Source organism: Myodes glareolus, chromosome 1, assembly GCF_982192425.1.
Source record: "Myodes glareolus chromosome 1, mMyoGla1.1, whole genome shotgun sequence".
Lineage (NCBI taxonomy): Eukaryota > Metazoa > Chordata > Mammalia > Rodentia > Cricetidae > Myodes > Myodes glareolus.
In genome coordinates this window covers 80,152,303-80,167,887 of record NC_142026.1, presented here as the reverse complement: position 1 = coordinate 80,167,887, position 15,585 = coordinate 80,152,303, and the positions used below count along the sequence as shown (strand labels likewise).

Genomic DNA, 15,585 nt, shown 5'->3' with positions numbered 1-15,585 from the left:
GTCTTGAGGTCTTCTGCTTTCACAGCAAGCTCTGTACCCCATGACTAGCCATCTCCCCATTTCAGCAGCATTCCTAATATATGCTTCAAAATCAATAACTAATAATGAGTTTCCTTTTCATTACTTTAAGTTTTTTAGGTTCTAATGAATGGAAGGGAACAAAGATAAAAATTCAGAAATGTGAATTGCTCCTGGTCTATTAAGCGGAATCCGCTTGTTCATTTCCTAGCCACCCAGACTGGAAATAATCACACAGAAACTGTATTATTACAACAGTGTTTGGCCTATTAGCTCACACTTCTTATTGGCTAGCTTTTATATCTTAAATTAATTCCTTTCTACTGATACGTGTATTGCCATGTGGTTGTTACCGGTAAGGTTCTATCTGGTGTCTTTCTCCTGCAGAGGCTACATTGCTTCTCTACAATTCTCCCTACTCTCTCATCCTCTATCTGATTGGAATTCCCGCTTTGCTCTGCTGTAATTTGCCTAAAGGATCTTCTTTATTAACCAGTGGTATTCACGGCATAAAAGGGAAATACCACATCACCTCTCCTTTTCTGTCTAAATTAAAAGGAAGGTTTTAACATTAACATAGTAAAATTACATATACAAAACAAGTGTCAAGCAAAAATTACAGTTACTACATTTATATCTACTTTATCTTTTATTATATTTAAGGAAAACTAGAATTATGAGTATCTATTTTTTAACTCCATCAAAGACTCCAGAAGGATACAGTATCCTTCTGAAGTTAACAGGAAGTGCATTGCAAGCAACTTCCAAAACTCTAAATTGACAGAGACATCTCACTACCCGGACAATCAACCAAAGTTCTTCTGCAGTGTTGGTGCATTCATCTTTAGCCTACAGGCCCATAGTATCCAGCATACTTTTCCATGAAGTAGGAAATTTCAAAGACAGTTTACCTATATTGGCAGTTTGTCAGTAACTTTCTTCTGTGTCTACAGAATGTCTGACAGATTCTTTCATGAATCAGGAACCTTGAGGGATTATCTCACCTTCTTTGACAAGTTCAGCAGCCATGTTTTTGTTGGTCTTTCATGTCCAGTTTATGCAGCATAACATCATGCAGTCCACACCAAGAGCAGTTTCTTGCCCTAATAGCTAGCAAACTATAAGGAGCCTCTTTGATGTCCATCATCATCTTGAAGTAGGTTGATGCTGCCAGGAGCAGATGTGTCTCATTGTCATGAAAAGTCCTAAATTCTTAAAACATTTTAAATGTCATATTTTTTTTTTAGTCCTTGAATGGTTTGATGAATAACTATTTATCTAAAATATATCTCTGTACATCTAGAAAACCTAACTAACATGACTACAAGCTTGACTATTACAGATGGTTATCTGTTAACCTGTATTTCTTAATTATACATTACATTTTTAAATGAGCTGTACAAACACAATACCTTAATCAAGAGCAGAAATATACATATAACAAAACTGACCTTAAATTTGTATCGATAGACCAAGATCCATACCAATACAAAATATTCTTCTCTATAGCATATACCACTTTAAATGTAAAAAAAAATTATAAACAATATTTGGGAATTTGGGCACAGTTCTCTTCAAACTGCTTCCTGATTTTTGTTGGGTGAAATAGTTTTGGGGTTTTATGGGGACTTTTGGGGGGATCTTAGTCCATCAAATAGCATTAGCCTGGAAGGTCAGAATAAACTTTTGATGTGATTATCATAATGATATATAATCTGTTAATGTTATCTCTGAAATTATCATGAAGTAACAAATTTGGGATTACTTTGAATTCTATGAAGAACCAAAGAATACATTTATTAAATTCATTGTGTTTGAGCTATAGTTGATTGACATTGCAAATGAACTTTGACCTTAATGTAAATTCCCATTGAAGCCATAGCACTCCATTTCTCTTGTGGGATTCATCCCCCAAACCCCAGCAATGTATTAATCAATTATTAGGCATAGTTTCCTCATGTACTTGTATATTAGATGACTTTTTCTCACACCATGGGGTCCTGGTGTGAAAGTAGTCACACTGTTGAAAAACCTTTGTTCTCTTAGACAAATCTTTGCTTTATTCTCTGATACAAATTTAGAAGCTAGCTTTTCACAGTTAACTTTTATGGCAGGACATCTGGCCAGGAAAGGAATCTTGCAAATAGATCATATTTGGGACGTTCAAAGATAGGTACTGAGAAGAGGGTACAGCATGTCAAAGCTAGTTGATTCTTGCCATCACAGATAAAAAGACTGGGTGTCTCAAATTCACCCACAGCTTACTTGGGCTTTTCCTTACTTGCTAGCCTCAGTTGACACGTTTTAACCTTAAAAAAGCTATTAGCTCCCTACAACTACCCTCACCTCTGTTTAATACGTGATTTTAATCTAGGAATGTAGTGTCATGCACCAACCTTTCCTTCTCCCTCCTTAGAACTTATAGCCCTCTCCTCAGTTTACTTTTTTGCCCCTCAGATATACGTCTCACAAATCACGCCTCCCCTCAGCCACGAAGTAATCTGACAGTTATCTTCTTTGTATAATACTCCTCTGCTTTTATGACCCTGAAAAGTGCAAGTCCTGTAACCTTGCTATTGCCAGAGAACTGCTGATTGTGTCTGCATATGTATATAAACTGGAAACATTGGAGGAGCAGAAAGAGAACAATAAAGAAACTGATGATGAAAACTACGTAGTGGAGAAATCATTTCATCCTCAGATCTTTTTCAGTTAGCTGCCTCACTAAACTATAGTGTCTTGACTGGATCCTGAAGAGGTAAGGGGCTTGTACCAGAAAGACCTCGATAAACTCTCTAGGAATGTGCTAAGTCTCAGAGAATCTGTCCTCAAGACCCTGAATTGCAAACCTAGAGTAAGGTAAGCAACTAGAATAATGAGGACAAGACCTTGGTGGTTTCTACACTCAGAAATGTAAACCCCTGGTGTTTTTTGTTCGTTCTTTCTTTCTTTCTTTCTTTCTTTCTTTCTTTCTTTCTTTCTTTTTTCTATTTTTTTCTTTTCTTTTCTTTCTTTGTCTCCACTTTATATAATTAAGGTTCAGGATAAGTTAGGGGTACTTTTATTAGTTTGTAATGACAAGGTCTTTCTGAAACTGAAGTAAAATATGTTCTTAAATTCCTAGTTTTGAAAAGGTATTTTTTCTCTCTCTTTTTTTTTTTTTTACTATCTTAAGCACCTTCAAAAGTTTTTATTAAACCTTTCTGAATTGAACATGTACGTTAGTTAGGAACTTTTAACTACAAATAAGTTGTTTTTCAGAAAAGGAAGTGCAAGAATATCTGTCATTGTGTTTTACATTTACTAGATTTGCACTTCATAGCACATAACATGCTATGATAATACTTCTGTACTTAAACTTTCCATTTGGTTTTGTATTTTCATTTTATAATTGAAGATATTGTACTTGACATGAATGTAATGATTTACTTGAGCATACTTGGTGATTCATTTGTGTGAGTTGATTCTATACATGTGAACTGATGGGAGAAATTGGAACGTTAGAATTGTAGTAAAGGAAGTTGTAGTTGGTTTATTTTTTCCTCTTTATTCTTTTGGGGGGCTCACCACACAACTCACAATTAAATACACATGGGGACGTATTATTACTTATAAATGCCCACCTTAGCTTTGACTGTTTCTTGCTAACTTTTTTTAACTTAAATTATCCCATTTACTTTTTCCTCTGGAATTTTACCTTTCTCTATTTCTGTATATCTTTTCTTTCCTTATTCTGTGTTTGACTGTTTGGCTGGGTGATGGGTCCCTTCTTTTCTCACTGCTGCATCTCCTCTTCCTAGATTTCTCCTATTTGTTCTCTTTGCCTGACTGCCCCACATTTTTTATCCTGCCTTACTATTGGCTGTTCAACTCTTTACCAATCAGGTATTTTAGACAGACAAAGTAACACAGCTTCACAGAATTAAACAAATACAACATAAAAGAATGTAACATATCTTTGCATCATTAAATATTCCACAGCATAAACAAATGTGATACATCTTTAATATTCTACAACAGGAACTGGTTGGAACTGATTTGTTAAAATGTCCCAAGGGGCAGGCATTTGCAAGATGTCAGATTCAATTTCAGAGAGCCGTTGCCATCAATCAACACTGTATATTAGATATTGGCATAACTGTAATTATTTGTTTATTGGCATAACCATGTTATATTTTAGAATTAATCTTTAAAACATTCATACAATGTTCATTTTTTGCCTAGATATGGGAATATGTATTTTAAAGTGATAGACTTCTTAAATGAAGTTGTTGCTTGGTCTACTGTGATTTGTAACAATTCCAGTCTGACTTTTCTACCACAGAGATAGAGACTTTTAACTATCATTCTGGAAGATTTCTTTTTACTGTAGTTAATAAATTGCCAACATTTTCAACTAAATGTGCCATAGTACTTCATTAGTTGGAAGGTACCTTGGAAAATGTGTTTGGCAGTATTTCTTCTTTTTAATTACATAAAAATATGGTATAGTGGTCTTATATTTTATTAAACAAATTATTTATTTTGTTATTCTGTTGTTAAAGGAATATAGCACTTACACACTTATAATATTTTTCCAATTTTTAATGTCTAAAACTTCAAAAGTTTTAGATATTACAAAGACAAGAAAGTATACTTTAAATTTTGTTAGCTTTTTTTGATTTAAAATTTTTAACCTTCATCATGTCACGATATCTGTCCCAAAGAAACAAACTACCCCATCAGTCAAAATAATTTTGTAAAGATTTAAAGTCATTGTGTCTATATGAATTATGTAGTATCACTACAAGAACACTGCAGTATTATTTAATCATAGGGCAGAGGACTTGAGGCATTGCAGACATCTCTGCTTTAGTCTAATACATAATGTCAATAGGAAAATTCACATTGATACATTCAGTAAACATTCATTGAAGTTTAATAGTTAGGAGAATTGAGGTGTGATATTTGGCTACTTGTATGCTATCAGTTATAGAGAATTAGGATAGCACACATCTGACTTGTCAGATTTTACAAATATGTTCAAGGAATTGAAGCTTTTTCTATAAAATCTCTTTTCCACACACGTGCAAAGAGAATGGGAAGGAGAGAAGGAGAGGAAAAGATGTATTTCGTATGCTCTGTGACTCAAGGGAACACTGAACAATACATATTTTGGTACCAGAGTGGTTCTAGAGAAACAGAAGTGTCAAGATGAATTTTTTAAGTATCTGGAATAGACTTTTTAATTCATTAGCACCTTCAGCTGCTGAAGCTTCTCCAATCACTCTCATGGAAGCTCAGAAAGTACTGAAAGCTCATGGTGCAAACTGTATTTCAGACTTAAAGTGATAAACTCCTTTGATTATCTAGATTCATCAGTAGTGAGTGGCATTGGATTTATTGATGCTATATTCAAAATTTTTGACAGTTTGGGGGAAAAGAAGGAAAATGATACTGCTGGTTGGTTGCTCTTAATATCTCTGAATAAATCGATAAAGAGGATAGGAATGAGCTCTGTGATAAAATTAACCATCTTTCGAGTATGGTGAAGGACAGCAATGAATTTGGTGATAAAGTTGACAGGCTCCAGATGTGAATACAGAGTCTAAAGGTTTCTAAGTGTGCTCTGGAATACAGTCTTCTCCACGGAGCTCAAGTTGCAGAAAGTCAAACTTCCGCTATCATAAGGCTGGCTGAACTACAGATAATTTTGAGTCTCCACCTCAGTGGTGTCAGTTGTTAAAGTAAGGGCATTAGTTGGTAAAGAGTGGGATCCTTAACTTAGGATGGAAATGTGTAGGAGGACACTATTGAAGCTGATAACTTTGAACCCTCTGACTCTGAAGGGTTTATCTCACCTGAGGAAGTAGTACCCTCAGTGTCACTCACCCCTTGCAATAATTCATGCTGGCCTGGAATTTGTGACCCCCTTGGTGGCCTTCTTGGGTGCTGTGATTACCGTCCATTATTTCACCATGCCGAGCTACTTTTGTTTTTGTTTTGTTTTTTATTCTCCTAACTTTTATTGATTCTTTGTGGATTTCACATCTTACATTCTGCTCCCATTTAGCTCCCTGTCCTCTGCCCTTGCAACTCTGTCTACCCCTGAAACAAAACCAAATTTAAGAGAAAAAAACAAAACCAAACCAGCCAAATAAAAATAAGTAAATAAAAGAGAAGAATCTCATTATCGAATCTGTAATGTGAACAGTTGAGTCACGCAGTTTCCCTTTTAGTCCATTTGTCTTTACTTGCAAGTTTTCATTGCCAGGAATCATTTATTGGTCTGGCTTGGGGCCTCCGGCTTCTGCTTGAAATCTGATAATGGACTAGTTTTGGATATCCTGTTGTCCTGTGTTGGAGATACTGCTGTTTTGGATCTGTAGGTTTATCCCCTTCACATGCTCCAATAGTTCATAAATTCATTGGGTGTTGGGGTGGGCCAACTCATAGACCCATGCCCCCACATGGCAGAACAGGCGGAGCTAGTCAGTTCTGCTTCCCTCAAGCCCTCAGGGCTGGTGAACATCCCTCCCCACCACAGCAGGGTCAGCTCTGATATGCTTCCCAGACTAGGTAGCTACTTTTGTTTTTATAAGTAGCAGTCTTTAAGATTGGTTAGCATGCCATGTGTACTTTTCATGCTTCCTTTGCCTTCACTCTGAATAAACTTTTAATGGTGTGATTTTTTCGAATGCATACATTTACTAACTTAGCCCATTGTCTTCCCTAAGCACTGACTCATGCCCCATAACTGTGCAGCTGATCAGAAGTGTCCTCGGCTGTGTATCCTTCCTGGTATCTGGACCCAGAAGTGATTACTGAGAATCACAGAGTGTGGGAATGAGAATGTCAAGCCAGTTCATTCCTAAGTAGTTCAATACTAGGTGACTTGTGGCCCAGGTCTTTGTTGTTTGTTTGTTTTGTCTTTTCTTTATTTTCTTTTTGTGAGGAAAGAGTTTGGGGGTGGGGGTTTACGAGGGCGATACGTCAGAGCTCTGCTCTCCCACTTGTTTTTACAAATCTTAAGAAAGCTGCTGCATCTCTCTGGGTTTGTTAATGAAGTGGAATTTGGGCTACATTTGAGAGGCTACTTTTCACACGTTCATACCTTTGTTGTGTGTGTTTAGTAATCCAGAGCTTACAGTTATCAGCAGGAAAAAAAAAGGTTGACTTATGTGGAATTTTTTTAATAGTATGCTTTAGAAATCTGAAAAGATAAAAACAGTTGCTTTTGGAAAAATAACTAGAATAACACTAACGAAATATAGGAAGTATAAGATTTAAATTTTAAATGTCTCATTAAAAGATGTATAGCAAATGCACTCAACCTGCTTCCTGCAACTACCTGTTCCTGCTTGACGGGAAGATTGCTAAGTTATAAGGAAATTATCGAAATTCATGAGTTTTCGTTGGTTCCCTAAAAATGACTTACAAGCAACAAGTTGAGAAACACAAATTGACATTTGAAATTCTAGATCTTGTTCTTGTCCTTAGGGACATTGTGGTATACACAGTAGTCCCATTTAAACACATGGTTGCACAAGGGATAATAAACTGAAAGTGGGTATCCCTTCTTGTCACTTAAATTTTATTTTCTTTTTAAGTAAGTTGAATCATTTTTAATGCTTATGTGCACAGATTGCTTTTTTGAAATAAAGTTTGTCAAAAATTGTAAACAAACAGCTTGATGATTATTCCACAGTGAATAAGCCAACTTAACCACAAACAACACTGAGATGTAGATTGTTATCTGTTCCATTTCGTCTTATTACCCTCTTCCTCCACTTTCTTTTCTTCCTTCTTTGTGTAACTTCATTCCTCATTTTTTAATACTTCACCTAGTTGACATTATTTTTGTTGCTCTTTGTTTTTCAAGACAGAATTTCTTATCTATGGAACCAGTCCTAGAACTCACACTCTGTAGACCAGCTTTACCTCGAACTTATAGAAATCCACCTGACTCTGTTGCACAAGTACTGGGATTAAAGGCATGCGCCACAACCACCTAGCTATTGTACATTTTTTTTATTATATGTAATTATATATGAACTCATGCTTTCACTTGACATTAAGGTTATGAAGCTTTTCCCGTGTTTTTGCATTTTGTTTTGTAATTTGAACATTTTCTTCCATTGTATGTATAGTTTACTCGTTTTTAATCCTCTTTATTGTTGAAGAACTCTTCACTTTCTTGATTTTGGAAAAATTATCCAGCCATGAACATTCTTTGATGTATCTGTGTGCATGACTATTGAGAGTGGAGCTTTGGGACCCTAAGGCATACCGGAAAGTGTAATATGATGTTTGATGTAATGTGCAATCAACTGTAGACGATACTGGGAGGAAGCTGCTCACAGTGCCTGGGAGGCTCATTGTAGCACTCGTGAGTGTTCTAGTGCCTCCCCATTCTTTCTAAGACTTGGGCATTCCTGGTTAACATTCACGATATTTACTTATGTAGTCATTTTCTTATTTATAAATATAAAGAGAATGTATTCATATTTTGTTGCTACCTAAATTAATCCAGTATTATGCTATAGCTATTCCGTAACAGTATTTTCTGTTAATTTTCAGAGTGGCTTATTACATTTATAAATTTGTAAATTTGGCTGTTACTTCTGACTCATGGAGAGTAGTGTTATCATTGCAGATATGTGTTTGGCAGAGAGACTTAATTTTAGACTTTTGTTTATAATCAAATACAAAAATATGTGTTCATTTGCTGCTTGATGAGTATAATAATTTTGTGCTTGATGATAGCTGTTGACTTGCTGTATATTGCGTTTATTTTGTTTTGATATGTTCCTTGTATCCCTGATCTCCCCAAGACCTTTATCATGAAGGAGTGCTGGGTTTTGTCAAAGACTTTTTCAACATCTAATGAGATGATCATCTGTTTTTTTTTTTCTTTCAGCTTATTTGTATGGTGGATTACATTGACATTTTGTTGTTTTTTTTTTTAATTTTGAACCATCTTAGCACCTCTGGGGTGAAGTCTTCTTGATCATGGTGGATGATTTTTCTGAGAGTTTTTGGATTCATTTTGCCAGTATTTTATTGAGTATTTTTGCATCAATGTCCATGAGGGAGATTGTCTTTAATTCTATCTTAGTTGTGTCTTTGTGTGGCTTCTGTTTCTGTGAAACTGTAGCCTCATAAAAAGAGTTCGGCAATGTCCCTTATGTTCCTATTGGGCGGAACAATTTGAGGAGCATTGGGATTAGCTCTTCTTTTAAATTCTGGTAGAATTCTGTGCCTAAACCATCTGGTCCTGGGCTTTTTTTTTTTTTAATTGGTAAATTTTTTTGATTACTGCTTCTATTTCCTTAGCAGTTATAGGTCTATTTAAATTGTTTATCTTTTCTGTTTTAATTTTGGTATGTGATACCTATCCAGAAAATTGTCTTTTCTTCTTAAATTTTTCAATTTTGTGAAGTACAGTCTTTTGAAATATGACCTGATAATTGACTGGATTTCCTTAGGTCTGTTGTTATGTCCCCCCTTTCATTTCTGATACTGTTATTTTGGATATTCTCTCACTCTGCCTTTTGGTTAGTTTGGATAAAGGTTTGTCTATCTCGTTATTCTCAAAGAACCAACTCTTTGTTTCATTGACTCTTTATATTGTTTTTTTTAATGTCTTTTTGTTTGTTTCTGTTTTATTGACTTCAGACCTCAATTTGACTATTTCCTGTTATCTATTCCTAATCATCTCTTATGGTTGATTTTAGTTTGAAGTCTATTTTGTTAGATATAAGGATAGCTACAGCAATTTGTTTCTTAGGTACATTTGATTGGAAAATCTTTCTCAACCCTTTACCCTGAGGTTATGTCTGTATTTTAAGTTGAGGTGTGTTTCTTGTATGCAGGAGAAGGATGGATCCTGTTTTCATATCCATTCTATTAGCCTGTGTCTTTTATAGGCAAAATGAGACCATTGATATTAAGAGATCTTAATGGCCAATAATAGTTTCTGTTGTCTTGTATTTGTTGGTTTAGGTATTTTTCCCTTCTTTGGATTTGCTAGTGTGGTCTTATCAATTGCCTGTGTTTTTATAGGAGTAACTAACTTCCTTGGGTTGGAGTTTTACTTCTAGAACTTTGCTTAGGGATGAATTTGTGGATAGGTGTTGTTTAAATCTGGTTTTGTTCTAGAATATCTTGTTTTCTCCATCTATGGTGATTGAAAATTTTGCTGGGCATAGCAGTCTTGGCTGGCCTCTTAGTGTCTGTAAAACGTCTAATCAGGACCTTCTGATTTTGAGAATTTCCATTGAGAAGTCAGGTGTAATTCTGATAGGTTTACCTTTATATGTTACTTGACCTTTTTCCTTTGCAGCTCCCAATATCCTTTCTTTATTGTGGATGTTTAGTGTTTTGATTATTATGTCTTGAGGGGACTTTTTTTGTCCCCTCTATTTGGTGTTCTATAAGGTACTTTTACTTTTATAGTATATCCTTCTTCAGGTTGGGAAAGTTTCCTTCTGTGGTTTTGTTGAATATATTTCCTGTGCCTTTGAGCTGGAGTTTTTTCCTTTTTCTATTCTTTTTGTTTGTTTGTTTGTTTGTTTATTCAAGTATCCGAAAACACTCTTTCCACTTCCTCCTTTCCTCCTAATACCCTCCCGCTCCCCCCACTCCCTCTCCTCCTCCCTCACCATTCCCAAGAGCAGTCAGGGTTTCCTGTCCTTTTTCTATTCTTATTCATCTTAGGTTTGATCTTTTCATGGTGTTCCAGATTTCCTGGATGATTTGTGTTAAAAATTTGTTAGATTTATCGTTTTCTTTGACCAGTGAATTTATTTCTTCTATTGTATCTTCAATGCCTGAGATTCTTTCTGCCATCTCTTGTATTCTGTTGGTTATGCTTGCATATGTAGATCCTGATCATTTACCCAAATTTTCCATTTCCAGAATCAAGTATTCGTTTTGTGGGGCTTTTCTTTGTTGCCTCTACCTCAATTTTCAAATCTTGAACCATTTCCTTCACCTGTTTGTTTTTAATATTTTTATTTACTTATTAATTTATTTTTTGTTTCTTTGATTTTTTTGGATTTGTTGATTTCTTCTCATTTTTTTGTCTGACTTTTCTCCCATTTCTTTGAAGTAATTTTGCATTTCCTCCTTAAGGGCCTCTATCATCTTCATAAAGTTGTTTTTTAATGTCGTTTTCTTCTTCTTCCTCTGTGTTGGGAAGGTCAATTCTTGCTGATGTAGAACCCCTAGTTTCTAGTGCGAGCATATTACCCTTTATGTTGTTGAATGTATTCTTACACTGCCGTCTACTCATCTCTTCCCTCCAATGGATGTATTTGGGGCCTGTGCTTCAGGGACCCTTTTCCGTCAGTTAGTACAGGTGGGTACTGTGGCTTAGATGGTTGCTCTTTCTCTAGGTGCAGGCAAGGCTGTGTGTTTGGTAGTCACTGGTGCAGCTCTGGGGGCTTCTCTCCAGATGCAGTCAAAGTCAAGGCTCTGGTAATCACAGATGCAGAGGGGAATGGTTGTGGGTGTGGGGGGCTGCTCAGGGTTCTCTGGGGCTTTGTTGGGTAGGGACCAGGTGCTAGATGGACCTTTGGGCACTAGTGCCTAGATTGCAGGGCTCTCTAGCTGGGAATCCTGACACCTCTCTAGGTGCAGTCAGGGCCAAGGATCCAGTGGTCACAGATGCAGTAGGGGATGGTTGCGAGTGTGGGGAGGCTGCTCTGGAGTCTCTGGAGCTTTGGTGGGTGCAGATGGAGCGCAGGATGTGCCTCTGAGGATTAGTGCCTAGAGAGCAGGCAGGGCTCTCCAGCCGGGAACCCATACCACAAAATAATTTCTTTATGCCTAAGCATGTCTCTGCTGTATTGCATTGGAACCGACCATCTGCCTGCAGTAGCTAGCTGATGGAGGAACAGCCTTCTGCCTCTTGAATTTTTCATTTTCTATTCCTCAAGGAACAGTCAATTAGTTACATCTCTTGATATATGGGGAATATAAAATACACATTGAGAATCATTCTTCTCCCAGATGTTATTTGACAGGATGCTTTGTGGTTTCTCAGTTTTAAGCTCAAAATTCAAAGAATTCTATTTGGTACAAATTTCTGAATACTTGGACTCCTGGGGAACATTCTTCATTTGTTGAAGCATGCCCTCTTTGCTGTAATGTTCTTTTTACACTTAGCAAAGAGTAGTTTAAATTAGTCATGAAGCATTCTTACAAAATTAAATGTTTTAATTTTACTATATGTAGATTGATGTAGGGTAAATTTTACGGTGAAATTTTCTTGGTAGATCTTGGGTCCTTTGGTTTTGGTGTCTAATTGATGAGCATTTCAAAAATGTGATACATTAATTTTTTAGCCTAATGGTAGCATCTCAACAATGCTAATTTCTCAGTGGGCAGAATAACATTGAAACAATTTCAAAAACACAATTTTTATACTACTGAGGGGCTAAGTAAATGTACTGATAAAAGTTATGTTGACAGTTAACGCATGGCCTAATCCAAGAGCAGATGGAATGTCTTGCTTGAGCTCTGGTTCATTAAGCAAATGTGACACTTTATTTTCAAGTCCTTTTAGTTCAGGGAACTGAAGTGGCAAAATAGTAATATAAATGAAGCCACTTATTAGTGAACTGAAGTAAACTATAGAAACAGATTGCGAGCAGGTTTCTTCAGATATGGTAGCCCAGTGTTCTTATGTCTAAATTTTGACTTTACAGTTTGACTGCTATTTCATTATTTCTGAAGGTGTTAACTATAAGAACGTACTGAGGCCAGGCATAGGGGAGGATGGAGAGAAGGCTCAGAGGTTAAAAAAGCAGTTGCTGCTTTTGCAGAGGACCCAGGTATGGCTACCAGCACCTACATAGTGGCCTACAACTATCCGTAAACTCCAGTTCCAAGGAATCTTAGCATCCTCTTCTTGCTTTGATGGAGATCAAGCATGAATGTGGTGTACATAAATACAGACAGACAAAATACTTATATGTATAAAATAAAATAAATCTTCAAAAAGAAAAACAGTGTTTAGAGTCATCCAAATTTATGGTGAAGTACATGCCAGATTTAGGGTTCATTATATTTGAATAGTATAGTTTGTAGCTCTCTTTGTGCAGATAATAAAATAGCTTATTTATATTTGATGTGCTTTGTTTTAAGTTTGGGAGAATTGCTGTTTTAGTTATAGAACTTGTAGCACTACATACTTTAGATTTGCATTGCTTAGTTTATTTCATTTCTATCAGCTAATTAATATTTTTGTAAAAGCAGACTAAAATTTTTCAGTTGCCACAGTTTATTTCAGAATGACAGCAGTGCCATCTATAATGGTAAATCAGATCATATTGTTGAGTTTGTATTGTGCTTTTGTTAAGATCATATTCATCATTTGCAGCCTAAAGTAATATTTATTGGCTTCTATCACTTCATGACATCAGAGCAGATGTGGAAGCATATTAGTGAGAACAGTTTCTCTTGCAAAGGAAAGCATAGTTGAATGACTGATTGTCACCAGTTTCTATGATGTCATCTATTGGGAAGATAAGCTTTGGTTTTGATATGTTGCCTCATTTATTCTTTGAATTAATCAATTGCAGGTGTATTTCCTAGTGTGGTGTTGTTACAGTGGAAGGTGGTTTTTTTTTTCCTGTCCCAGTGTGCAAGAGTCAAACAATTCGTTATATAATACCAGATGGTCTACTTCTCTGAAGCTTACATGAATACTCTGATCGTTGAGTCCCTGATCTCCCACTGTTGTGTGTGTCAACTAAGTTTTATAAAATGTTGTATAAATGTTTAATATATAAAGTATGTATCTACAGTAGATACTAAGGGAAGGTTTTTGAAGTTCATATCAGTAGTAGCCTATTCCATATTTGAAGAATGTTACAACGGATGGCATACCAGAGTAAAGCTTTAATTTTAATTTTATTTCCTCTTCAATTTTCTGTCTTTCCTGGTCTTTTTTCAGAACATTATTATTTTTGACATACGCTACTTTAACAGCATTGCTCACATCATGAGATATTTTTATGATTTACCTATAATTTGCCAGTAAACTACACTCAGCTTTAAATAATCATCAAAAATAATACTTTGGAGAAATATACTCTTGAATTGGCCGTTGTCATTAGTGAACAAGTTGACATCATGGGATATCTTAAACACTTTTGATTTGCACCCGATGGAAGCATTCATATAGATGATAACGAATCTGCATGACTTTCTCTCTATTTTAGTTTGTTTGTTGTGTCTTGTCTTTTAGATGCTTGTGACCACACCAGAAAAGTGGGATGTAGTAACAAGGAAGAGTGTTGGAGATGTTGCTCTTTCTCAAATTGTGAAACTACTGATTCTTGATGAAGTTCACTTGCTGCATGAAGACCGGGGCCCAGTGCTAGAAAGCATAGTTGCGAGGACCTTAAGGCAGGTAAGAGGCAGCTATGGATTCCACAGTCTCACTGCTCTCTGCCTCACTCTCTCACGCCAGCTTCCTCCTACTTACATCCCAGTGCTTTTCATTAAAGGGAAGTGTTTGAACTTCTTTTCTCTTCCCAAGAGACACCCAGCATCTTCTTTCACCATCAGTATCTTAGCTGTCTTTGCACCCTTTCTCTCAAGTCCTTGCCCTTCCTTTCCTGGGTACCATTCTTTTCACTCTGTAAATTGCTCCTTTCTTGTTTTGTGTCTGAACTTTTCCTTCTCAGGGGACACTTTTTCTTAAGCTTAAAAGTGGCCTTTAACTTCACTAAAAATTTTCTTTAAAGTTTTATTTTTCTACTTAACTTCTGGAAATACTAATCTGATTGGCCCTGTCCATTTTATTTTCTTTCTGTGACAGGATGGTGATTTCTTGAACATAAGCATAAATAAAACGTTTTTACAGGTTCACCAATTACTGAAAGGTTGTTTTTAAACCTATGTTTTAAACTTCTGATGTTACTAAATATTAATATTTGATACTACTTATCAAACCAGCTTTTAGATTCTGACCCCGTGATGCACCCTATCTTGACTTTTTACTTGAACTTTGTCTTATTAGTGTTTACTAGTTGTATCAAGTAAGGGGCTTCATTATGGTGTTTTATACATATACATAAAGTACTTTGAACATATTTAGGGCTGCATTCCCCACAGTTATCACCTCCTTCCCCACTGCCACTGGTCCCCCTCCTATTTTCTAATCCTACTTTATATTTTTTTCAAATATAAAAATGATTATTTGATATATCATTTTTATATATATAAAGATGATTATTTGCTTTTTTTTTTCTTCATGATTTCTTGATGATCTTTTTCATTCTTGATATGTGAGCATTCTCTAAGACACTCACATTTGCTTTATTATTTTTTGGTCCTAAATACTTACTCTTGTAAAATAGCACTTATTCCTATGTCACACAGACACATACACACATTTGTTCAATATCTCTTATCAAAAATATTTTAAGACAGATGTGTTTCAGATTTTCTTTTTTTAAAGTTTTTTTTCGTGTAGAACTTGATAGGTAAGTACTGTATTTATATGATTTACCCATCCCTCTAACTCCTCCTGTGTCCCCCATTAATCTCAAATTCAATGCCTTTTTTCTTTAA

At 35.8% G+C, this 15,585-nt stretch overlaps 1 protein-coding gene across 2 annotated transcripts in view; it reads left to right on the top strand.

The window, feature by feature from the left end:
- Ascc3 (activating signal cointegrator 1 complex subunit 3) overlaps window positions 1-15,585 on the top strand; it is a 317,613-nt gene that overhangs the window by 97,143 nt on the left and 204,885 nt on the right. For both annotated transcript variants that reach the window (XM_048449042.3, XM_048449043.3), the window contains exon 11: window positions 14,255-14,419. In XM_048449042.3, coding sequence (XP_048304999.3) covers window positions 14,255-14,419 — 165 coding nt within the window. The remainder of the gene's footprint in view (window positions 1-14,254; window positions 14,420-15,585) is intronic.